At 34.0% G+C, this 26381-nt stretch overlaps 5 protein-coding genes and 1 pseudogene across 11 annotated transcripts; 1 reads left to right on the forward strand and 5 right to left on the reverse strand.

The window, feature by feature from the left end:
* Positions 1–1671, reverse strand: LOC125581484 (protein AIG2 A-like). Of its 2 annotated transcripts, XM_048746999.1 has the most exons (5): positions 1334–1671; positions 1183–1255; positions 587–679; positions 423–506; positions 1–303 (listed from the first exon to the last, which is right to left on the reverse strand). In XM_048746999.1, exons 1-5 carry the CDS (start codon positions 1453–1455, stop codon positions 172–174), a joined length of 504 nt encoding a protein of 167 aa, XP_048602956.1. In that variant the 5' UTR covers positions 1456–1671; the 3' UTR covers positions 1–171. The 2 variants fall into 2 exon arrangements, with proteins under 2 accessions (XP_048602956.1, XP_048602957.1); XM_048747000.1 differs by lacking the exon at positions 423–506 and having other exon boundaries at positions 1334–1666.
* A 4838-nt stretch (positions 1672–6509) lies between these two features.
* On the reverse strand, positions 6510–8102 carry LOC106379858 (protein yippee-like At3g08990). 2 transcript variants are annotated; one of them, XM_022695584.2, is made up of 6 exons: positions 7670–8102; positions 7255–7369; positions 7138–7187; positions 6969–7059; positions 6831–6877; positions 6510–6754 (listed from the first exon to the last, which is right to left on the reverse strand). In XM_022695584.2, exons 2-6 carry the CDS (start codon positions 7357–7359, stop codon positions 6712–6714), a joined length of 336 nt encoding a protein of 111 aa, XP_022551305.2. In that variant the 5' UTR covers positions 7360–7369; positions 7670–8102; the 3' UTR covers positions 6510–6711. The 2 variants fall into 2 exon arrangements, with proteins under 2 accessions (XP_022551305.2, XP_022551304.2); XM_022695583.2 differs by having other exon boundaries at positions 7255–7378.
* A 1701-nt stretch (positions 8103–9803) lies between these two features.
* Positions 9804–12116, reverse strand: LOC106382157 (amino acid transporter AVT1I-like). Of its 5 annotated transcripts, none has more exons than XM_048747002.1 (5): positions 12001–12116; positions 11389–11492; positions 10985–11299; positions 10692–10882; positions 9804–10443 (listed from the first exon to the last, which is right to left on the reverse strand). In XM_048747002.1, the coding sequence occupies exons 2-5, from the start codon at positions 11477–11479 to the stop codon at positions 9925–9927; spliced, it is 1116 nt and encodes a 371-aa protein (XP_048602959.1). In that variant the 5' UTR covers positions 11480–11492; positions 12001–12116; the 3' UTR covers positions 9804–9924. The 5 variants fall into 5 exon arrangements, with proteins under 5 accessions (XP_048602959.1, XP_013677576.2, XP_022552839.2 ...); XM_013822122.3 differs by having other exon boundaries at positions 11959–12112; XM_022697118.2 differs by having other exon boundaries at positions 10692–11299.
* Positions 12117–13489: 1373 nt separating this feature from the next.
* Positions 13490–20786, reverse strand: LOC106378713 (annotated as a pseudogene).
* Positions 20787–21029: 243 nt separating this feature from the next.
* LOC106412094 lies at positions 21030–25216 on the forward strand. Its single transcript, XM_013852987.3, has 3 exons — positions 21030–23564; positions 23639–24607; positions 24683–25216. Exons 1-3 carry the CDS (start codon positions 21909–21911, stop codon positions 24848–24850), a joined length of 2793 nt encoding a protein of 930 aa, XP_013708441.2. The 5' UTR covers positions 21030–21908; the 3' UTR covers positions 24851–25216.
* LOC125581487 (uncharacterized protein At1g43920, Chloroplastic-like) lies at positions 25186–25738 on the reverse strand. The gene is made up of 2 exons (XM_048747003.1): positions 25583–25738; positions 25186–25473 (listed from the first exon to the last, which is right to left on the reverse strand). Exons 1-2 carry the CDS (start codon positions 25736–25738, stop codon positions 25186–25188), a joined length of 444 nt encoding a protein of 147 aa, XP_048602960.1.
* Between the last annotated feature and the right edge of the window lie 643 nt (positions 25739–26381).

Consider the following 26381-nt stretch of genomic DNA (forward strand, 5'->3'; position numbering starts at 1 on the left):
TTAACACATATACCTCTTGTTCGTATATAGATATAGATACTTCTATAGATACAGTACAACATCTTTTTGTTTTCGAACTCACAAAGTTTATTATAATCTTATGGCATTGATCACTGATCAGACCCTTTTATTTTTGAGTAAAAGATAGATAAATATTAGATAACACATCCTTCAAGCCACGGGAGGATCTTCGTTTACAAATTTGGCAAACTCTTCCCTTGTTTTGCCATTTGGATTCTTCTTCCATTCGATGAACTTCTTCGATGCCTCTATGAACTTCTCCATGTGAAGCCGCTTCCACTCCTACCAAAATAAAATATCCACACAAAATGTTTGCGCCAAAACCATTAAGCAACATAAACTTAATAAACACTTGTGATTAGTTATGATGCTCTGGAAACTTGTGAGCGTATGAGTTCAACCTCAAAATCCCATTCTCCATACATATCAGGATCATCCTTGTTGGCCCATATAAAGGCTTCCACTTCCATTTTCTCCAAGGTATCCTGCATAAAAGGAGATCAAGCTTCAAGCTCTAAGTAATATTATAATAAAAGATCATTAGAGATTATGAAGTGAAACTTACGGTCAATACAACCTCAACAGTTTTTCTCTCGTATTCATCTCCTTCAATCATATCTAAGTTCTCTAGCTGAGCATCTGTTAATCCGGTTAGTACCTGCACAAACCATCAACCATTTCTTCAGTTTTCTGAACAAGAAAGAAAAAAAAAGAAAACAAGTTTAAGAATAAATGGTTAAATTTTCATTCATTCACATGTGAATGTTCAAATGAACCAAAATTTAGTTTACGTGCATTAAAAATATCATAGAGTAAACCGGAGATAAACCAGAAACAATGTTCATAGCTTCAGAAAACTCATGAAATGAATAAACCCAAACAAAACAAGATATCCTCTACTAATACTGGTTGATTAAAATCCAAATATCCCAATTGCAGAGTCATAGATTATAGAAGAAATTCGAATTCTTATTTTTTGAGGGGTAACCAAGAAGGTTATCTTGTTTATGATTAGTCTTCTAACCTAACCGCTCTTACTTGAGGCGCACTTCTTTGTAAAAGAAGTAGTTACGTGCGCAAGAAGTTTTTGAAGATTAGGTTTTGTTTCTTTCTTTCTTAGGTTATACTATTTTCCCAAAAAATAAAGAAAGAGAAATCAACCTTGCCGTTGATAACTCCGGTCTCAAAAGGAGCAATACAAGGATGCAAACGCCCTTTGAGTCTGTACCTGTGACTGCAACATCCACAATAACACGTCTACAATCAATCTAAGCCAAAAGGAAGGTCGGAGATGTGAAGTAAGGTGCAGTACAAGCCGTGGAGTTGAGCGGATACGATGACGGGAGTGCATTCGAGGATGAAACCCACGACTGCTGGTTCCTGGAAACTGCCATAGACGAAGACATTGTGCGACGGAGATACAGAACTACTCATCTTCTTCTTCTTTCTGATAGTGCTCTGTTTGAAAAAATGTGTGTGAGAGAGATGAGTAAGTAGTGCTCTGTTTATAGCCTCGTATCGTAGCCTACTTTACTTGACTTCTTCTTCCTTCTTCTTCCTTATTTTCTTGGTTTATTTGGTAAAATGGTAGGAGATCATCTTTTTCTTGTTCTTTGTCAACAGTCATACTCTGTTTCTATCATTAACAAATGCATACTTTTCTTGGTTATTAACATCATTTTTGTTTTGAACATTTGATCTTGTACGGTGTGTATGAGTTGTTGATATTTGTCGTCACATCTTAAATTACAATTAAACATAGGCCGTACACTACAATGCAAAACCAAAAAGTCCCCATGGTGTATGATTGTAAGATTGTTGTATTTGCTGTGTCTGTGTCCAAGTTCATCTATAAAATTCATCTATAAAACTGCCGTAGACAAAGACACTGTGCGACAGAGATTGATCAGAACTAGTCATTGTCTTCCTCTGAAACTGGTAGGTTTAGTTTTGAAATGAAATCCACGTCAGAGAGTTAGTAATATCTTCCTTTATTTATGCACATCATCACGTAACGTAGCTTTCTTTCTTTCTGTATTTAATACAAAATCAACAGATGTATGGCTGTCGATTTATTGGTTTAATGTAATATTTATAGTATCTTTGACATTGTGTTGCCTATATTATTGGAGGTAGCTAAGAGCATCTTCGTCGCTCTAAGAAAAGAGTTATTTATGGGTTGGATCCCACCAAAAACACAAGCATCATTTTTTCCGCATATAAAATAAGTATCGAGTTTTCTTTGTTACTTGTACGGTTCGCGGACTCTACCAACATGTGGCGGTCTGCGATTGATGCATTTTTTAATTTTATTTTTTATTTTTTTAATCAGACCAAAAAAAAAAAATTTAAGCAATATTTCATAGTTGTTGGGATAATGATGATCTAATACCTCTGTCTTTTATCTTCTGTTTTTTTTTATATTGGCGAGGTGAGGGTTTCTTGGTAGAGTTCCGTAAGAGCATATGCATCGCACGCAGGGCCGATCTTGGGCAAATCCTAACGAAACATTGGTCTTAGGCTCTCAAAATTTTTGGAAAAAATTACATAGAAAAAAACCCCCAAATTTTTTTTTTTTAGGCCTCCAAATTTACCAAAAATAATTTTTAGCTGGAATTTTTAAAAACCTGTTTACAACCCCTAAATCTCAGGACCGGCCCTGATCGCACGGTGTGTATGAGTTGTTGACATTTGTCGTCACATCTTAAATTACAATTAAACATAGGCCGTACACTACAATGCAAAACCAAAAAGTCCCCATGGTGTATGATTGACAGATTGTTGTGGAATGAGTGTATTTGTTAATGTATTTGTTGTGTCCATGTTCATTTATAAAACTGGTAGACTATAGAATAGTTGATACACTTTTAAACGCTGAAAATCTCAAATAGAAATACTAAAATTGGTAACAATTAACTAATAAACTTGACACCTCTATATATTCAGTCAGTCTCTTCCTTTGCTATCAATGAACCTGACGATCTCAGAAGAAAAAGAAAACAGAATGTGCCAGACAAAATAATAACGCAAGACAAAGTCAAATAGATGACTCAGTTCACATGTCACTAGTGATAGCTAATTACATTGTACACATAAAAGAAGTGTAAAAGTAAAAACTTTCAAATGTCATCAAAATCTCAAAAGGAAGAACATGGTGATTTTTTCTTGGGACTATTCACACACTATACAAAGTAATATGAAATTCAAAACCGAATACTTCTACATCAAATTGTCTATTTGTTGAACACATACCAACTCCTAAATCTCATCATCACTTCCTTCCGGTCCATGGAGTTCGCCCCTACATACTGTTAGTTTGTTGTTATATTAGTGAAACCATTTCTATATATATAGAGGGATATAAACAAAGTAAAAATATCACATTACCTCATAACCCAGTAACTATTTGGATCAGTTACCTGTGAGAAAGAAACCACAAAATCAATGAAACACATAATAAAGTTGAAGAATTGAGTTTGCTTTGGTGGAATCTGAGTCTTGGGGGCTCTTTTCTTACGCCATAATTAAATGCCGATCTCATTGAAACAAACGACACAAAAGATATCTTTGACCGTTCTTTCAGCCAGAAATGTATTGAAGCTGCCACCAAAATTAAGGTTATATATATTTGGTTAAAATTCTCAAGCAACATGAAACAAAGCGCATATATACTTACAGTCTAGAGAACTCATATTCGTGACGACCATTCTGAAAAGAAAACATGAGAGGCATGTCAAAATGTAGTGTCAAGTTAAAGATGAGATGTAAGTACTGTGAGAAAACGTCGATCACCTTAGAGATGATATCACTGGGGAGTGCGAGATGTGTGTGGCACTTTTTGCATGTATAGACTGGTCCCTCGAGTTCTATCACGAACACTCTTCCCATCTTCCACCAACCTGGAGACTAGAGTCCCACAAGATCGTGATTGACTCTAGAGAAGGCCAAAACGAAGAGATATGCAAGACAACGACAATCATCATCAAGAACGATCAACGAGGAATTCAAGAAACTGGAAACGATACCAAGAATCAGTTCGCGAGTCCGAGAAAAGAGATAGAATTTACAACGCGCGCTATAAAGGAAACCCTAGAATGTTTGCGGAAGAAGAATCCATGGATTCTCACTGATTATGCGGATTCTATTCAACGAGTTTAAGAGAGGGAAGTTGCTAAATGAGAGACTACGAGAGAGCGAGAGAACTCACAGTGGCCGGAGATGGTGACTCAGAGGCGGGATGAGAAGTCAGAGAGAGAGAGTGTCTAGGAACCAAAAGATGATCTTGTTTTGGAGTCGGGAGGAGAGCGGGAGGGAGAGGGTTCTATATTACGCTTTAACCAAATATCAAGAAGAAGAAAAAGGAGAGTTCAATTCAAAAAAAAAAAAAAAAAAAAAAAAAGGAGAGCAATAATTCGGTTTATGACGGAAATAGTTTGTTTGAGATCGATTGGATCCACATTGAGGGGGCGTTACATGAATTTCATAAAGTATTGAGCCATTTTCGAGAGAGATAAAAAGTATTTAAGACTAAGTCAACGTTTCGGCCTTTGGGTGGGGTTTGGACCGGTTTATGTAATATCCAACTTATCAATTGGGTTGTACAATTTACTTCTTCATCAATTATTTTTCAAAGTGAAATCAAGTGCAAAAGCCGATTTATTTATAAAATTATTTCATTTTTCTTTGAAGTTTGAAATCTTTTTCTTGGGATTTTAATTATAGATGAAGAATATAAATTCACCATAAGAGGGAAAATAGACATAGCTAAATTTTCTGTTTTATCAACTTGTATTTAGGTAGAAAAATTCAACCATTTCGAGATAAGACAGAGATACTAATAGCGACTTTTTGTGGTAAATTACCACTTTTCAGTAAAAGATGAATATTCAGAGGTACCGATTTTTTTTTGGGAAAACTGTTTTTTTTAGAGCAAAAAAATAGTAACTATGTCCCTTTAGACTAATCTATATTTTGTGTCATATTTTTCTATAATACCCTTTAATATTTATGAAAATAATTTTAATAAATAGTTTTACAAACAAAAAAAATTTGGAAAAATAGTAACATTTGTTAAAATACCTATATGAACTTAATGGTATATTTTCCAGTTATAAAAAAGTTAAAATTATAAATTTCAGATTATGTTCTAAAAAAAGTAGAAATGACATTCTACGAAGTAGAAAACGAAATCTACTTTTTTCATTGAATCTACAATATTTAGAATACGTGATCTACGTAAATAGGAGTATTCTACAAATATGTAGAATACACATTCCGCGCTTAACCTACCATTCTAAAATTCTTAGAAATCAAAATCTACACATTAATCTAATTCTAAAACATGTAGAAACCGACTTCTACAGATTTACTATAAATCTAAAACATGTAGAAATCAAATTCTAAACATTACTATAATTCTAAAAAACTGTAGAAACTGATTTCTATATATTAGTTGTATTCTACGAATAAGAAATCAGTTCCTAAAAATATGGAAACAAAATATTTGAGAATATTCACTTTTATATTTTTTAAAAAAAATCGATTTTAAAAAAAAAAACGAAAAAGGAACAAAAAAAAACGACAAATCGATTTGAGAATATTCACTTTCATCCCAGAGAAAAATATCCTATTTTTAGAAATTCAAATTCAAAAGGGTGCTACTGGTTGTTGTCGATGGAACATTCTTGAAGAGGCGTGTCCTATTTTTAGAAATTCAAATTCCTATTTTTAGAAATTCAAATATTTGAGAATATTTGAAAATATTCACTTTCATCCCAGAGAAATCGAGTTTAAAGAGTTGAAATCATGCTTGGTCGGTTCAAATCAAGTGGGAATCAATCCGGATATAATCATACAAAACCAAAAAAAAATCGATTTGAGATTCTTTCCTCGGCACGGGATCGATCGATCTATTCTTACAGATCGGTCGATCTGTGTAAATCGACCTTCGCCGATCGAGTGAAATTGACCAGGTCGATCAGTATATATTTCGCGTTTTTTTTTGTTCTGAATAATGATCGGGATCGATCGATCCACTATAACTTGTAAAGTGAGATCGATCGATCCCCCTTGTCGAACTCAATATATATTTTTTTAAAAAAAATACAATTTTAAGGGCATTACTGCCATTTTGAAAAAAAAATAGTCTAATAGGACATAAAGTAGTATAAATTAGTCTAAATGGACATAGTTACCATTTTTTTGTTCTAAAAAAACAGATTTCCCTTTTTTTTTTGGTGTTTTTAATGAATAATGTACTTTTCAAGAGATGTAAATATGCTTTTATGGCGTACCGTGAGGGAACTAATCTTTTATGGTGTTTATCAATGCGTATTTGTCGTCTTTGGGCTCGTCTTATGAATTTGAAGATTCAATGTTATTTGCGATATAGTTATGACACATGCATTAAGTAGCACAAAACTGCCATTGATGTGTAATCTATAGTGTCAAATATAAAACTTACTAGTAGCTAGAACCAGCAAAAAAAGTTATCAAATTATTCAATTATAAGAAAACATAATAAACATGTAAACTATGCAGATGAACTCATTAATTTCAAATGTCATCAAAACCCCAAAAGGAATATGTGATTTGTTCTTGAGACTACTCACACACTATACAAAGTAATATGAAATTCAAAAACATATACTTTCTACTTCAAATTGTCTTTTTGTGAACACATACCAACTCCTAAACCTCATCATCGCTTCCTTCTGGTCCATGGAGTCTCTTCCTACATTTTGTTTGCTTGTTTGTTGTTTGTATATATTAATGAAACCATGATTTAACAAAGAAAAATATCACATTACCTCATAGCCCAGTAAGTAGTTGGACCACCCTCATCAACTTGGCTTATCTGTGAGAAAGAAACCACAAAAACATGAACACACACAAGTCTTCTTAGAACTTTGTTTTGGTGGAATCGAGTCTTGAGGGTCCTTTCTTACGTTATAAATGCCAATGATATTAGCACAACCGACACAAAAGATACTGTGCAAAGCAGAATAGAACGTGTTTTCAGCCAGAAACGTATTGAAGCTGCCACCAAAATCAAGGATTTATATTGGTTAAAATTCTCAAGAACACGAAACAACTGGGAAGCATATATTCACTTACAGTCTACTGAAGTCATATATGATGTCATTGTCATGGATGTCAAAAACTTCCTGAAAAGAAAACATCATCATGTCAAAATGCAGTGTCAAGTTAAAGATGAATGTAAGTTTATAAAACCTCGATCTCTTTAGAGATGATATCACTGGGGACTCCGATGTGTGTGTGGCACTCTATGCATGTATAGGCGGGTCCCTCGAGTTCTATCACGAACACCCTTCCCATTTTCACCAACCTGGAGATCCTAGTCCCACGAGATCGTGAATGAGAGTCTAGAGAAGGTTAAATCAAAAACTGTACCAAGAATCAGTGCGTGATCTCCAAGAAAAGAGATAAAAGCTACAAATGTTGAAGACAATGATTCTACGATGCAAAGCAAAACCCTAGACGACGAGAAAATGTTTCGTGGAAGAAGAATCCATGGATTCTCAGTGACTATGCGATTCTTTTCAACGAGTTTAACAGAGGAAAAATGCAACGATCGATTAACCGCAAAAGAGTGAGAGATTAAGGGAGAGAGAGAGAACGAACTCACGGTGGCCGGAGATGGTGACGCAGGGACGGTGGCACGGCGGGAGAAGAGAAGTCAGAGAGATTCTTGGAGCCTTTTGCTTCGGAGACGTGAGAGTCCGAGAGAGGGAGGGACAGCCTTTTATATTACGTTTTAAACAAATATATCATAATTCGCTTTATGCCTGGTATAATTTACTTGAGAACAATTGAATCTACATTGTTAGGGTCTTATCATTAACTTTATAAAGTATAAAGGCATATTCGTAAAATGAAAGAAGTAGTGAAGCAACGTTTCGGCTTTTAGATGGGCCTTTGGACTAGTGTATTAATTGGGCTGTACGACTTAATTCTTTATCACTCTTATCTTTCGAACTGAAATCAAATGCAAAAGCCAATTATTATTTAGAGAAAAAGACAAAAATAGCACTAAATAGTGTTTTTGTTCCCAAACTAGCACTCAAGGTCAAAAATCACAAAAATAGCACTTAATGTTTTATCAAAAGTCACAAACTTAGGGTTTAAAGTTAAAGGGTGGAGTTTAGGATTTAGGGTTTAGGGTTTAGGGTTTAGAGTTTAGGGTTTAGGGTTTAAATTTTAGGGTTTAGGGTTTAGAGTTTAGGGTTTAGGGTTTAGAGTTTAGGGTTTAGGGTTTAGGGTTTAGAGTTTAGGGTTTAGGGTTTAGAGTTGAGAAATGAGGTTTTGGGGATAAGATTTCAAATTTTAAAAAATAAAAAAATTAAAATTTTCAAAAGATAAAATGCTATTTTGGTCATTTTAATTTTTGAGTGCTATTTTTGTGATATAAACTTAGAAATGTGCTATTTTGGAGATTTACCCTATTATTTATATATGATTATCATTTTTACTTTCTACTTTTTCTTGAATTTTTAGTAAAAGATGAAGAAGATAAATTTACCGTTAGATGAAAAATAGACATAGCTAAATTATTTAATCTCCCTCCATCTAAGAAAGATTCATATTATAGAAAAAAAATTTGTGTCAAAAAAATACATTTTTTACTTTTTCAATGTATTATTAATGAAAAAGTGTAAATTTCAAAAAAATTTAATGGTGTTTATTGAATTTCTATTGGCTAAAAGTTATAGAAAATTGTTATTCACAAAAAACAATACATTTACAATCAAATTTTATGTGTTTTCTTAATATATGTGAAAAGTCTAAATATGTATCTTTTTGAAACAGACGTAGTCTTTAAATAGAAAAAGTCAACAATTTTCGAGGCAAGACTGATTCTAATAGCGATTTTTTGGTATATTTCACCACTTTTTTAATAAAAGATGAATGTTCAGAGGTTCTGATTTGTTCTTGTGTGGCTTTTTATGAATAATGAGTATATCAAGATACGTAAATATGTTTTTAATGGTGTTTACCGTTGGTGTGTTCATCAATGCGTATTTGGATAAGGGTTTAGTCGTTTAGATAGGAGGGTTGTCTATATTGCCGTCTTTGAGCTTGTCTTATGAATTGGAAGACTCGATGTCATTTTCGATATGTGCCACATGCATTAAGTAGCACAAAACCGCCATTGTTGTGTAATCTATGGTGTTTAAAATAAAACTTATAAGTATAGGACCAGCAAAAAAAAAACACAGTTATGAAATTATTCAAATTATAAAACAAACATAATAAACGTGTAAACTATGCAAATGGAGTCATAAATTTGGTGGTTGAGGTCCTTGAGGATAGTGATTGATTTATGTAGAAATGAAAACTTACTTTGTTGAACTGATATTTTCTTTTTATAGCAGAATACAAAGTGGGCAAAACTGGATACGCACCATAGCAAAAAGCATACAAATTAAAAGCAAATGAAGAAAGACAACATGCTAGCCATGGAGAAGGATCACGGCAGGTTCAAGATTGCTACCGCAAACAAAGACGTTATGAGAAGGAGCATCAGATCCACTCATCTTCTTCCTATGACTCAATTTGATTTGACAAAAGTGACAATAATGAATGTAATCGATGATTAAACTTTAGCAATTGTGTGTATCTACTCTAAATTTCACTAACTCTTTTTTCTGGTTCCTGTCCTATTGTATATAGCGACATCATTTATAATCACGTATGTATAAGTGGATGTTAATATCCACAGAAAGTATAAAGTATGTCACTAATATGTACCCATGTAGAAATATTAATGAAACAACATCCACTATAAAGTAACTTTAGAGAAAGCGATAATAGAAATACAAACATGTGAATTGATTTAACATCTTTATTTGCTACAAACACTAGCCTCATAATATCAAACTTTCAAACACTAATAACTAACTCTCGAATTGCAATGTAAGTACCCAAGACTCCAATAGGAACACACATAGCCACCATACCAAACAACATGATAGTCTCAAACCCAAACTTCTTGAAACTTCCTGAGATCTTCAAGTAACATAAGCAAGGGAGAATAATAGAGACCGTTACACTCAGTAACGCTCCAACCAAAGACATCATATAACCGAAGAACGGAAATGTCTCAGCGATGACCACACTGCTTGCTATACATAATGTACTTATTAAGAGATGCAAATATGTTTTCTTGGCGTAACGCGAAGGAAACCAATCTTTTATGGTGTTCACTGTTGGTGTGATCATCAATGCGTATTTGGCTATGGGGTTTACGAGGGTTGTGTATATTGCCACCTTTGAGCTCGTCTTATGAGTCGGAAGATTCAGTGTTATTTGCGATAGAGTATTTGATCCGTACATTAAATAGCCCAATACCGCCATTGATGTGTAGCCTATGGTGCATAATATAAAACTTATAAGTAGGACCTGCAAAAAAGAGGTAAAAGTAACATTATTTTAGTTTTAGTTTTCATATATACAAAACAAAATATAAATTCATGCCAGTGGTCACGAGACAAAATATAAATTCATGCCAGTGGTCACGAGTTTGTTGGTTAATGATAGTGATTGATTTATATCTATTCGTGATCTAAAAATATACATAATCCAAATTTAACAATATATATGTGTATTTTAGCAGAAAAAAAAATCTATGTGTAGAAATGATGACTTACATTGTTGAACTGATGTTTACTTTTCATGGAATTATACAAAGTGGGCAACACGGGATGTGCGCCATAGCAAAAAGCATACAAGCTCAAAGCTGTAGGGATGCCACTCCAGTTAATCAGCTTTCCACTTTGACGAAACCCGATTCCATCAACAGCTCCAACCCAAGATATTGATCCAAGAGTCAAGACCGTAGCTAAAACACCACTCATAGAAACATAAGACAAGACGCTTAGATTATCCCACCAAAGAGTTGGCATGATGACAAGGGCCACTGAGGCCATGAACGATTGTTTACCGTTCAATCTCAACCCGATCATTTTGATGTTAAACCCCGGGAAAAGATTGTGAAGATTGTCTCCTTCTAGGATCAAGAAACCAGTGGTGACTAGGTATAGTTCTAGGTGCATGAAGACTGACACAATGATTCTCCCTGGTCTACCAAACGCGCGTTCTCCAATGTCTGGATACGTTTTGACGCTGCGGTCCGCGTTCATGCATTTTGTAATGAGTAAAGATGTGTAGAAAGCGGCTGCGGCTAGGAGTAACAGAAGTGAAAGACTCATCCATCCTCCACGAGCTAGTGAATATGGTACCGATAATATTCCAATGCCTAATACAAGTCACGTTGTCGTCACTAGCATTCAAATTGTTATAGAAAGACGAGTAAATATAGAAGTGCATCGACTAATAAAAGTTAACCTGAAAAAGCATTTAGTGCGTTGAAACATGTCTTAAAGAGAGATGAAGATCCTCCATCGTCAAGTTGTTTTTCGTGGTTATCTTCTTCCATTGCTGACACCTTCCTGTAGAAAAGTAGAGAATGTAATTTTATTTTTGCAAACTAATGCAAAAAGTACTCATAACGTGTACAGTTTGAACTTCTATAGAAAGAAAGTATTATAAATACAGATATTTTGTTACAAAAAAAAAATAAAAAATACAGATATTTATTTTTTTGTAAAAAAATGATAAGAGGTTATATGGATGAGTTCATCTCGAGCGAAAACAAGAGAAACGTGATTACTCATAGTGATTAATTTGGAGTTACGTGTGCGATATACAACACTCAAATTACTTGAGAAACAGTTTTTTCTTTGCAACTTTTTTGGGCTATGCACATGAATAGATATACAATTATAATCTCAAAATTTTCAAGGCTTGTTTACACACAAAAAACATATAAAGTTTTGTCATCTCTAACGAAGTTTAAGAGATTACATAAAGGATTCAAAAACCGTACTTTTTAATCAAAAAAACCCTAAAATTTACCTGGAAAATAAATGGGAAGAGTTTCTGTAACTCGGAGATTACTTAATCTCCCGAGTGAATCGTTGAACGTGAAGAATGACACAGGATCAGGTAGTCCTATTTAAGTTTTGTGATCACGAAAAAGGAATGAGTGGAGTCTCACGCATATGAAAGTGAAGACAAAACTTTTTTAGGTGATTAGGATTTAAAGTTCTACACGATAGGGATTCGATGCCAACTAACCACTAGATTTTAGCTTCTTTTTTTCTTTCTCAAATGGAAACAACATTCTAAATTATTGACGTTTAAATTTCTAATCTATGCAGTCTATTTTTAACCTATAATACGGTCCAATCATTAATTGCAAAATTACAAAACTTTGGAATCCACATTTCAAAATATCAAAAATGGTGGTCATTTTATGAATCATGCTACTAATTAACGGCTAAACTATTCTTTAACTTATATTCAAATTACAAAATTATATCGACAATGTTCTATAACTTGCGTTTTATAAGTTCAAATGTATATTACACTTGATTGTAAGTAAAATCTGCACAAATATTTATGTGATTATTTTGATTTTGCTTAACTGATTGCTAGTTTTGGTTCAAGGGTTTATATTGTGTACTATAGGTTATGCTCTCTAAAAAAAAGAAAAGTGCAGTCCAAGTCATGATAGACTTTGTGGCATGTCTCCTCCTACTGTCTTATTAACTTAGGCCATTAATTCGCTAATTAATTATATGGGAACAAGGCCATTAATTCATATACTAAATCACGAAGTAATCTTAAGATTTGTGTTGATTTCACAATAAAATTAATCTGAGTAGTAGAATCGCAAATCAACTTTTTTAAAAAGATCAATTAATGAAGCGATTGGGTAGCAAATGTTTTTTTTTTTTTGCTAAATTTTGATTAGGTAGCAAATGTTAATACTATAAGCTTACAAAATAAGACTCACCGTCAACTTGAGACCTCTCTTTATTTTTTGTATATAACCTGTGCTTATGTGAGATAGTGTTTTGTGTTTCAAGGCTTATTTCCAGTCGATAAAAGACTTTTGCACACCCTTGTGATAGACTTCTCTCGCGCAATGAGTCGTGGATGAACATCTCGGACTGTCACCGGATCTGATTCGTTTCATGTATGAAGAAAAATAAGCGTATTGACTTCCTGTTCCTTGTACTTCATCATCATCGTAGTTTTTAGATGTTTTTTCTTTAAGCCTGGAACATTCTTTAGACCCGTGTAGCATGGACGATAATCTTTGTAATGCTCATCTAAAAACACCAGCAGCAGCAGAAGATGGTGATGATAATAAAACTATAACTAAAAATCTCAAAAGCTCTCAGATTATTTAATAAAAAAAACATACGTGAAAGAGAATTTTCATAAAGACATGACATCTGAAGCGAAGAATCTTTGGAAATCCTACAAGAGCCCTTTGACGGCGGACTTAAGAGCCGTCGACAGTCGAGTGAAATCCAATCCAACTTTGGATTATGAATTGACTAAATGACTAGATTCTCCCGGAAGCTCAGATTCTGTGTCACGTACATGACAAGGTAGTGTTCTTTCTCGGTCCTAAAATGCTTTGAATTGACTAAATGACTAGGTTTTGGTTCCAAACCTGTACACATGCTCAACAAACTCATCGATTAAGACAGGGCCAAGCACCTGAGAGTCAAACACAAGACCATAATAAAATAAGCCAAAACATAAACACACTTGTTTTAGTGAGAAATCTAAAATAGATTTTGTACCTTCGTCAGAGTCATATCCTTCTAGATTCTCATGTACACAACCACTAAACGCCAAGACTTGTTGCCAAGTATTATCCTCTGTGATATTGTGCCGTTGGTTTTTCTAACAAGTTCAAAACATCATCTTATTCTCGTTAGACAGACAAACACTCGAGTAAACATAACGTTAAAGTACCTCAATATAGTCACACCAGTAGTTAAGTAACCAAAATCTCCCAGCCAAAACCAATTCCCATGCGGTAATAGCTCTGCCTACAGCTACACAATATTCAATATAGAGTAAATACAATGACTGAAGAGAAACAAAAGGTTCTCTTACTTATACTCTTCTGTCCATTCTCACGGCACATGAAGAAAACAAAATCATAAAATCGTGTAAACTCTGAGAAGCCAACCTAAAAAGAGGATTCATACATCAAAAGGTTATAGATCACAGAGGTTCAATTGTTGTAGGAGACAAAAAGAAAACTTGCCATTAAGTCCAGCCGTGACATCAACTTTTTCTGCCATAGGGACGCAAGGAGGATTAGCAGCACACTGCACACGACAAGTAGATAGTAAATGATGAAACCCACCTTGCTTGAAACTTGTTCTCGACTAGAGTTAAGAGCTGAGTCAATGCTTCTTTAAGATAGTTAGCTCTTTATGATTCCTCGTACGGTTTATTATAAATATTACATAGACCTTAACTTGATCGCATCTCTGCAAACTTAAAGAAACCCATGAGGCAAAGATAGAAACTTTACACAATTGCAGCTTTCAATAACCAAAAGCAAGAAACTTTATACTGAAAAACAAAATGTGTAATGAAATAATCAAAAGTCAAAACCATTTGAGCTCAAAAGAATCCAATTTCTCATAGTAAAACCAAAAGAAACAACAATTTAGGATTCACAGACAAAACCAGTTATTATAGAGATAAAAAAAAGGTAAGGGACTTTACCACAGAAGCTGCGATATATCTCGAGCGATCGAAATTCGAAAAGGATTTAAATCATTAATTAGCTCTCGATCCGCGCAATCATGCGGATTTTTGTTTTTATTTATTTTTATATAAATATTTTGTTTTCAATTCTAAATTTATATATATTATAATATATATGTGTCTATCAATTTTTAAAACATAATAAGTTTACGGTATATTTTTTCATTGAATAGATTGTTTTAAACTTCTACATGTATTTGTATCTTCTTCTATATATATATATTTTCGGATTATTATTTTATTACTAAAATCGTAACTATATATATAAAGATTAGTAAATATATTGTTTTATTGTCATATTCAAAAATATTTTAACATTTCACAAATTTAGAAAGTTTATAAAAAATTAAACTTTTCGCTTCGTAGATTTATATTATCGAGTAAATAATTAAACATTTAGTTTTTATTTAATTTTTAAAATAAACTATATAATTTAAAATTTGTTTTCATTGGTTTAAGGTAGTAAAGATTAATCATTGTTAAATAATATGATTTTTGTTATTTAAAAAAATCTTTATAATTTTAAAAGTTAACATCGACAAATATTTATATTATTAACATATGGAGGTATAGTATTACAACATTAAATTATATCTATTTAATTTATACTATCTATAAATCCAACGGATCATCTATTGTTTAAATTCAATTATTGATAGCCCAATAAAAATTTCTGGTATGCCCAAAATTTAAATGATAAGATTATAGATTAAATGTAACATGACCTTCTAAGAAAGATGTTCATTAGGTCCATTTATTTAAAAAAAATCACACATGAATCAATTTTGTGACTTCTGTTTTAATATATAAGATATATTGCCAAGAGTCCCATTAAAAGTCAAACGGACGCAAACTCAAAGCCCATTAAAAGTTAAATTGAGCCCAAATTCAAGGCCTATTAAAAGTCAAATCAATGTAATCTAACATACTTTTTGGAGTTGTTTGAACACAAAGGATAACACATTAATGAAAATTGTTTGGAAACATGGATTACAGATTAAATACTTTCTTTTATTTATACCATTAGCCATTATATTTACAATAAATTAAATATTTTCATTTTATTTACATGTTCTATCACTGCATTTAAAATTAATTTAAACTAATTATTTGCAATGGGTATTGTTTCTTTGTGGTGAAGATTAAAAACACAAACTTAAATATATAGTGTATATTATATAAAACAATTATAGTATTACCTTATTTAGTTTAGTCAAATATAAATATTTCAAGAGTTCAATTTTCAAGAAAACAAAACATCATAAAAGTAATAATAATTTATAAAAAAAAACTAATGCAAAAAATTAAAATTTTTAGTATATTATTTCATTTTAAAAAAAAGACAACATGTTAATATATGAATAGTACAATTGCATCAAGTTATAAAAATTCAATATAATATTATGTACAAATAAAAAAATTATAATCAAACATCTAAATTATAAAATAATATATTCTACTCTATATGTAAATAACAAAATATAAAGAATATACTTGAGATTTTTATATAAAACCAATATTTTATGAATTTACGATGAACACAAGTTAAATCAAACACCCGCGCGAGTTCTAGTTTCTTTAGTAGAAGTTGAAGACATCTTGTGAAACTCATACTCAGTGTTGGAGTTTAAAGAAGCTACAAATCTGTTGCACAAAAAAAAAAGACTTATTTTTGGGTTCAATAGGGTCACCAACCAATATGATTGTGTTATTTCATATTCGATATCTTTTAAAAAAGAAAACAAAATATTATCAAATTATAATATGTTTTTAAAATTAAAAGGTAAACAGAAATAAATAAAAAATAGTAGTAATTACAAAAAAAAATTAACGTCGTCAGTAAAACATTAAACCCTAAATCATAATCCCTAAACCCTAAACCCTAAAAATTCTCTTTTTCAATATAAAACTAGAAATTGATCCGCGTCTCCGCGCAGGTGTTTGATTTAACTTATGTTGAACGTAACTTCATAAACCGCTGGTTTTATAGTTACGGTCAACATAAGTTAAATCAAACACATGCGCAGGGACGCGAATCAATTTCTAGTCTTATATTGAAAAAGAGAATTTTTGAAATTTATATATTCTATAAAGGAGAAATTACATGTTTACCATTTTCATACTACCACTTTTCATTTTTACCACCACTAAAGGGACATTTTCAAAAATACCTTATTCATTAAGTAGGCTTGGGCGTTCGGGTCTTCGGGTCGGGTTCGGGCCGGTTTCTTTCGGGTCCGGGTCTTTTCGGGTCCTAAATATTTAGATCCAATAGGTACTTAGAAATTTTCGGTTCGGGTTGGGGTCGGTTCTTCTCGGGTCCGAATCGGTTCTTCTCGGGTCCGAATCGGTTCGGGTCTATAATTAAAATACCCATAAAATACCCGTAATTTTTTGGATACATATCGGGTCCGGGTTGGGTTCGGATATTTAGGATCTGAAAAGGACATGATATACCCAATTCCATCAACTTTAGTTGAATATTTGTCATATATATCTAAAATTTTATAAAACAACTTAAATGAAGCTATTAATAATTAAAATAAAACATTTTAAAACTCTAAATTTTACATTTTAAAGCTTTATATTACTTTAAAAATGTTAAAAAATAATAACAAATGTTGTTAACGAAAGATATTTCAACTAAATCATAAAATAATATGTATAAAATAGAACACAAAACAATCATAGTTTTAGATATACATGTTTTTAAGTCGGGTACAAATCGGTTCTTATCGGGTCGGGTCTATTCGGGTCGGTTTTTTTTCGGGTCCGGGTCTATTCGGGTCGGTTCCTTTTCGGTTCCGGGTCTTTCGGGTAAAAAAATTTAGACCCAAAAGGTACTTGTAAATATAATAAATAAATATTTAAATAAATAAAAATCTAAAAAAATAAAAAATATTTTTTTAAATATTTTTTTGAATTATACTATTTCGAAATTCAAACCCTAAACCCTAAAACTCAACTCTAAACCCTAAACCATCAATCCTAAACCTTTTTTTTTAAATACGAACCCTAAATCATCAATCTAAACCCATTTTTTTTTGAAATACGAACCCTAAACCCTGAAACATCAACTCTAAACCCTAAACCCCGAAACATCAACTCTAAACCCTAAACCCTAAACCCTAAACCTTCAACTCTAAACCCTAAAACATCAACTCTAAACCCTAAACCCTAAAATTCAACTCTAAACCTTAAACCATCAACACTAAACCCTAAACTATCAACACTAAACCCTAGACCCCAAAAAATAAACTCTAAACCCTAAACCCTAAAAAATTAACCCTAAACCCTAAAACATCAACTCTAAACCCTAAACCCTAAATCCTAAACGCTAAACCCTAAAACCCTAGAGTTGATGTTTTAGGGTTTTGATTTGAAAGTTTAGGGTTTTACGGTTTAGGGTTTACGTTTAGGGTTTAGATTTGAAGGTTTAGGGTTTTAGGGTTCGAATTTCGGAAAAATAGGGTTTAGGGTTTACGTTTAGGGTTTAGAGTTGATGTTTTATGGTTTAGATTTGAAGGTTTAGAGTTTAGGGTTTAGAGTTGATGTTTCGGGGTTTAGGGTTTAGAATTGATATTTCATGGTTTAGGGTTTAGAGTTGATGATTTAGGGTTTAAAGTTGATATTTTAAGTTTAGATTTAGGGTTTAGGGTTTACGTTTAGGGTTTAGAGTTGATATTTTAGGGTTTAGATTTGAAGGTTTAGGGTTTAGGGTTTAGAATTGATGTTTTAAGTTTATATTAGTTAATCATATGTTTTTTTTTGTCAAAATTTATTAAAAGGTTATAAATGTCTTTTACCCTTCATTAAAGATGATGGTCAAAATGGTTAGTGTAAACATGAAAAGTGGTACTTTAAAAATGTTATTTTTGGCAATTTCCCTTCTATAAATAGTTTATTTAAGATTTTATATGTATTTTTTATATAACTTTCTCTTGAACCTGGATATTTAATCCAGACCAGAGACCAAATCGAAACCGATCCAAAACATAGGTTTGGTTTTGGTCCGGGTCCAAAACAAATTATCTATTTGGTATTTCTTTTGGACCCGCATGTGTTTGTTTGAGTTTGGGTCCTACCTGACACCTAACCAGAAATATTTTGTGTATATTAGGTATATTAAGGTATTTCAAATATGTTTTCGGTATTACCTATATTTTTTAAGTTTTGAGTTTGAGTTTACAATAGTTTTCGGTGTCTGGTAAAATTTGATTTTGTAAAAAAAATTGGTAGTCGGATAAAATTTTGGGTATTTTTTTGTTCATCGGATTTCGAATAAAAAATTTCTTTGGTAATTAAATTTTTTTGGATTTTTGTTTGGAGTTTAAAGTATTTTTCTTGTTTTGGGTATTTTTCATATTTTTGGATATCTCGAATCTTTTTGGATCATAAATACCCGAACTGATATGTCCAGATCTGATATATTTACCGTAGTGCTTGTGGAAATATTTGAAATATATACTGCAAAGCTTTATTTACATTATAGGTTATAACCAGTTTTATGACGTGATATTGTAAAAATTATAACAAAAAAAAAAAAACATTTCAGCATCCTGGTTAGACATGAAACTATAAACAGAGAACCAACACTGAATCAGAACCGAAGCAAAAAAAAACTCAAAACTAAATTGATATTCACAAATAACTAAACGGTTCCTATCTATTAAAACCGAAAAATCAAAATCGAACCTTTAAATATATTATTTTTTTGATAAATATAGATTTCAAATATGGTGGTTTCTATGATTGAAATGATATACAAATTTTTAAAATGTGATTTTTTTCAAAATATAGTGGGTCCTAGCTATATCTTTGTTGAAACTTTTAATATTAATCTACTTATGTAAAGTATTCGAAATTTAATAACAATGTAATTTTAGATAATAATTTTCTGATCATAAGAATATTTAACAAACCTGTGAAATTGTTTTTAGAATTCATTTCTGAAACACTTAAAGAAAGAAATCATAGTACTTTTATGTTAAAAAAAAACACTTAATCATATACAACATGAATATGTTTGTACGTCACCTAATTGCAATAAGAGGTGGACCCGAGATGTTATAATATTTCATGTCTAACCTATTACACAAGTAAGAACAGTATAATATTTTATAGTCTTTATGTGAATATTATATATTTTAGATACCTCACCATTTTGTAGTGCGATTGTATCGCGGTATTAATTTTTTTTGTTTTATAAATTTACATTTGTTTTCCGTTTAAGTGTTCTATATTTTTTTTTTATAAATTTACATTGCAGATGTATCATATATTTATCATAATTTATTTATTAGTTATTGTTTCCGTATTTAAAAGTAAAATCTTTTCTCTGGGATTTATTACGTGTATTTAAGTTAAGGTAACTAAATATATTTGATGAGATAATGATTTCAAATCTATTTTCTTTATATTGCTAAAAGGCCATATATTTTTTTCTTTAAAATGCTATCTATGTTTCCAAACAATATTGACGTGTAGTGCTATTCTTTTCTAAACAAATATATGATGCACTTTAATTTTAATAATATAGATAATACATCAAACAATCACATCTCTCCGTGGTAGCTCTGAATCGAACCAAATTTTTTGATTTGGTTTAGTTCTAAAAGTTTTGAACATTTTGGCTTTAGTTCAGTTTAATTTCGGTTCTTGGTTCGTTTAGTTTAAAATTTTAAGATAAAAATAACCCAGCTAACCAAAATTAATTGAAAATAACCAAGTTTTTTTTTTAAATTCAAATTTATATCTAACCGAAAAAACAGCTCTTGGTAAAATTTTATAAATTGAAACTAACTGAAAACTAAACCGGACTAAAAATTCCCGTTCAATTCGGTGGAATTGTGAACAAACTGAATCAACCGAAACTGAACCGACCAAAAATGAAACGGCACGGCATTCAATCGAACACCTTGCGCGCACGTAGACTGAAGTAGTGGAGAACATCAACGCTGCTCCGGTCTCGGAAGACGAGCTCTGCGGATTTAAGCGTCAGGAGATGTACAGCGGCACTCTCGCCGGCTCCGTACGGTCGCCACGTGTTCCTTTGCTACAAGTGGCTTCCTCGCGTCGAATCCGAAGGTCTTCCGCATCGTTTCGCTAAATCGTTCAAGGATCGGAGAGCTGATTTCGCTGTTGAGGTACACCGAAACCGTTTAGATTCTGTGAACAATCAATCGCTTATGATGTTGAGATTTTCTGTTGTTGGTTGTAGACGAAGCTGACGGTGTGTGGTGAATCGGATGGAGATGTGTTGGTTTTCCCGGATATGATCAGATACAAGTGAGTTTATCGATTTTTTTTCAGCTAGTTGAAATAACTGATTCGGATTTGGTTGTTAGATACAACTGATTGATTTAGAAACTGGTAGATAGTCAAGATTTTGAGGGTTTTTTGGATTATAGATATGATGGTGGTGGTTATGAAAGGCGTTTTCAATCGTTCTGCTGATAATGCGTTTATGTTTCTCTGTTAATGGAGTTTTGTAGCTGGCTGTTATGGATAGGTTTGGGCATTTGTAACCGAATCTGATATCCGAATTGAACCTGAACTAAGACCCCTGTATCTGATCCTATTTGTAAAAAATGAATCCAAAAATTTGAATTAAAACACGCTAAAATGAGTATTCTAAACCTGATAAATACTTAAAATATGTAATTTCATATTTTACATTTTAAACGCATTATCCGTTTTACATTTTATAAGACACAGAGCTAATCCATTTTACATTTTAAAAACGAGAAATCTGCCAAAAAAACACTGAACTTTGCGGGAATTGCCAAAAGAAACCTGTACTCGAACCTGACCAATAAAACCCCGATTTTTTGTTGACGTTTTTAGTTAATTCAAAAACTTACGGTTGACTAACCAAATTAACACACCGTTAACCGACAGTTAAGACAGTGTTAACTCACCGTTAATTATTGCCGTTTAGTGAAACTACGTCGTTTCATTCAGTTGTTTTGTTAAACACAAAATCTCAAGACGACGTCGTTTTGCTTAATTAAAATTGTTGTTGCTGCCTGGACTCGAACCCGTGCACTCGTGGTCGTAAGGGGGTATTGCCACTGAGCTAGTGGACTTTTCGGAAGGTTATCACACATGTTTATTTTTATTGATCAAAAGATGTGTTTGATTGCAATCAAACAAAATGAAACCCGTGTTTGAACGTAACCCTAATTTCTCAAATCGATTTGGGGATTTCTCTTGTAGAGATGGTAAAGACGAAGTTCACAAGGAATGGAAAGGAGGTAATGATTTTCGGAGCGATGAGGAATTTCGATTACGGGAGTGACGAAGCGGTTCAAGAGTCGAAGAAGGGTGGAGAACGCGATGCTTCTGTGAGTTTGCCATCGCTGGAGAGATCGAGGATTCGTAAAAGCGTTGAAGGGATATCGATGTTGGCATCTACAGAGGTGTCGAAGGCGTCGAAGACTAGGCGGGGAACTTCATATGGGTCGCCTGCGTCATCTCCGGAGAAGACCACGAGGAGGGGAACTTCATATGGGTCGCCTGCGTCATCTCCGGTGAAGGCCACGAGGCGTGGTTCAACTCTGTCTCCTAGAGTTTCGAAGAAGCAGAAGGTAAATGTGGCTCCTTCTGGTGATGACAGAGAAGAATGGCCAGAGACTGAGATGTTGGCATCAACAGTTGCGAAGAAGACAAGGCGGGGAACTTCATCTGGCGGGTCGCCTGTGTCTCCTAGACAATCGAAGAAGCAGAAGGTAAACTCGGAGAGGAGTCTAGGTGATGATGGTGATGACAGAGAAGAATTTCTCCAGATTGAGGAATTTGGGGATATAGGTGATGATGGTAGGGAAGATGAGAACGGTATTGCTGGCATTGAGGAAGTTGGTTGTACAGATTTGAGTCTTTATTTTGGTGATAAAGCAAAAAATGATGACTGTGAGGTTGATGAAGACGAAGGCGATGATGATGCATGGGATGATGATAAAATCCCTGATCCTCTGTCATCAGATGATGAGAATGAAGAGGAGATGAGACCTGCGCAAGCTTACAGAGAAGACACTGATCCAGAGGAGCTCCTTCAGCTAGGCAAGACATTTTCAGATGCTGAGGACTTCAAACATGCTTGTCTGAGGTATACCCTGAAAACCAGATACAACATCAAGTACTACAGATCCAGTAGCTTGAAGATGGGTGCAAAATGTGCCGCTGAGATGAGAGATGATGAGGCTCCTTGTCCCTGGATGGTCTACTGTTCGTATGATAGGAGGAAACAGAAGTTGATGGTAAAGACATACGTCAATGACCATAAGTGTGAGAGGACAGGGTATTCGAAGATACTTAAGAGGTCAGCAATTGCAAGTCTATTTGCTGAGAGGTTAAGGCTGAATCCTAAGCTCACGGCAAAGGAGATACAATCTGAGATATTGAGGGAGTATAAGATGGAAGTTTTAGAAAACTCATGCATTAAGGCCAAGACGAAGGTGATGAAAGAAAGGAGGAAGACCCATGAGGAGCATTTTGATAAAATCTGGGATTACCAAGCAGAGATATTGAGGAGCAATCCTGGATCAACCATGGAAATTGAGACCATACCAGGAGCCACGGTTGGAACCAAGCAGCGGTTCTACAGACTCTACATGTGTTTCCAAGCACAAAAGGAAGCATGGAAGAAGACTTGTAGGCCTGTTATTGGCTTAGATGGAGCATTTTTGAAATGGGACATCAAGGGACAGTTGTTGGCTGCGGTTGGAAGAGATGGAGACAATAGGATTGTCCCTATTGCTTGGGCTGTAGTGGAGATAGAGAATGATACAAACTGGGATTGGTTTGTGAAGCGTTTGGCCTTGGATTTGGGATTGGAAAATGGGAACGGCTTTGTTATAATGTCTGACAAACAAAAGGTAAACACTTTGCTTTCATGATACTCAATGAATGTTTGATTCTTGTTTCTGATTTTTTTTTTCTGATCTTGTAGGGATTAGTGAAATCAGTTCATACCCTCCTTCCAGAAGCTGAGCATAGACAGTGTTGTCGCCATATCTACGAGAACTGGAGGAAATGTGGAAAAGATCTAAGGTTACAGAGGTTCTTCTGGTTCATTGCAAGGAGCTACACTCCTGGTATGTTCAACTACAACATGGACGAGCTTAAGAACTATGATCCTGGCGCACATGCATCTCTGATAAAGACAAAGCCAGAGACTTGGTCTAGAGCTTTCTTCAAGATAGGCTCCTACTGCAATGATAATCTGAACAACTTGTGTGAGTCCTTCAACAAGACCATCAGGGAGCCTAGGAAGAAACCTCTGCTAGACATGTTAGAGGAGATAAGGCGTCAATGTATGACTAGGAACTACAATAGGTCTAAGATGGCTAAGGACAGGAAGACTAGGTTCACCCCGAAGACACATAAAGAGTTAGACAGGGTTGAGAAGAAGTCAAAAGAATGTAGTATGCGTTGGGCAATTGGGCCAGAGACTGAGGTGGAAGATAGAGACCAGTCATATGTGGTGAATTTGGAGAATGAGACTTGTGCATGTCGAAGCTGGCAAATGAATGGTATTCCATGCATCCATGCTGCTAAGGTCATCCTTGGCGTGGGAAGAAAACTCTCTGAATTTGTTGCTCCTTTCTACACAACCTCTAAGTGGCGTGAAACCTACAGTTTTGGGATCAGACCTGTAAATGGGATGATAGAGTGGCCTCGGACCAATAGATTAGGTGTGATTCCACCACCTAATCGAAATGGCAAGCTTGGTAGGCCTAAAAACCATGATCGAAAGAAGGGAACCAATGAGACAGTGTCTACTACCAAGCTGAGTCGTGCGAACAGGGTAATGACATGCTCTAATTGCAAAGAAGAAGGGCACTACAAGAATACATGTCGGAAGGCTTTTGTTGAGAGCCCACCTAAGAAACCAAGAGGCAGACCAAGGAAATATCAGGTTAGGGTCTTAGTTTCTATCTCATTGTTTTTTAGCTCTCGGTAATGTGTCTAACAATTCATTTATATGTTGCAGGGACTACACTTTGGCGAGTCACAAGCTCAATCCTCAGAAGCTCAAACCTCACAAAATCAATCCTCACAAGCTCAAGCATCACCATGGGAAGTTCCTCAATCTTCAGAAGGTCAATCCTCACAAGCTGAAGCATCACAGACAGCATCGTGGGGAAGATGGTTTTTTTAGATGCTTGTGTGTTGTTTATGATGGTCTCTGTCTGAATGCTTTCGTTGTCTGTTGTTTATGATGGTGTCTCTGTCTGAATGCTTTTGGAACAAGAACTACTTTTTTCTTTCTTCTTTTCCTGCTGTTTTAATTTGAAACTCTCAATGAAGATAGTCTTGGTTATTATCTTTGTGTTTTCATCATGTTGTTTATCTTGATGGTCTGTTCAATGGTGCATTTGTCCTTCTATAAACAATCAAGAAGTAAAACATAAACATTACTGAAACATTGTCTTAAAACATAGCCTTACATGAACCATGATTCTTACATAAACATAGCCTTACATAAACAGTCTCTTAGTAGCTATTCATAGACAACCCATCTGCTTTGTCAAACATGATCAACACAAGACATATCACAACGCCTAAACAAACCACCGAAAAACCCACTTTCATGATCACATTCAGCTTCTTAAGTTCATTGCTCGCCTTCCTGACATCTTCTTTCAAGTCTTCCTCCACGGTTTTCATGCTTTCGATCTCCATTTTAATTTTCATAACATCTGATGCAAAGCATTCAACTTTTGGCAATGCATCTTGAACCTCTTCGTAGACAGCTTCATCTACCCATTTATACAAGTGATCCTAGACACAAATCATGAACACAATCTTTATATTCAAACAATTTCTCACTTACTACCTAGCCATTGAATCTTATGTTCTTATCTTAAACACAATCAAATTAAACACTTACATTTTGAAACGTTGGGCATCTAAAGAAAGTTCTTCCTGGATTGACCTTCGTTTTTGATGTGTATATCCCAGTTCTTCGACCACAACCGCATTGCTCCGGGATACCACGAATTCCCATCGTATTCACAGACGAATCCTCACAACCCGAACTCATCATGCGATACTCGAAGAAGGAGAGATGAGAATCGAGATTCTTAAGGACGAGATCGAAGAGAATCGCGAACTGGATTCATGATTTCGCCCATTTAGGGTTTATACCAATCGGAGGAGAAAACCGTCGTCTCTTTTTGATTCATTTAACTCGGATTCAAAGAGAATAAAAGAAACTGTGTTCGTATATCCATTGCAAAGTCCACTAGCTCAGTGGCAAAAACCCCTACCATTATACCCGAGTGCACGAGTTCGAGTCGATGGAACCCCATCTTTTTAATAAAAAAGTTAATGTAAAACGCCTCGTTTCATTAATTTGTCTTTAACTCGGATTCGAAGAATAAAAGATATTGTGTTCGTATAGCCATTGCAAAGTCCACTAGCTCAGTGGCAAAAACCCCTACCATTAAACCCGAGTACACGAGTTCGAGCCGTAGGAAACACATATTTTTAATAACACAGCTATATAAACGACGTCGTTTGTCTTTAATCAGACAAAGTGATGAAACGACGTCGTATACTTTAACACCCAAAATTAACGTCCGCTTAATTATCAGTTAACTCGGTTAACGGTGTGTTTATCTGGTCAGTCAATCGTAAGTTTCTTAATAAACCCGAAAAGTCAACAAAAGTTCAGGATTTTATTGGCT

The sequence above is a fragment of the Brassica napus genome, chromosome C2, assembly GCF_020379485.1.
Source record: "Brassica napus cultivar Da-Ae chromosome C2, Da-Ae, whole genome shotgun sequence".
NCBI lineage: Eukaryota > Viridiplantae > Streptophyta > Magnoliopsida > Brassicales > Brassicaceae > Brassica > Brassica napus.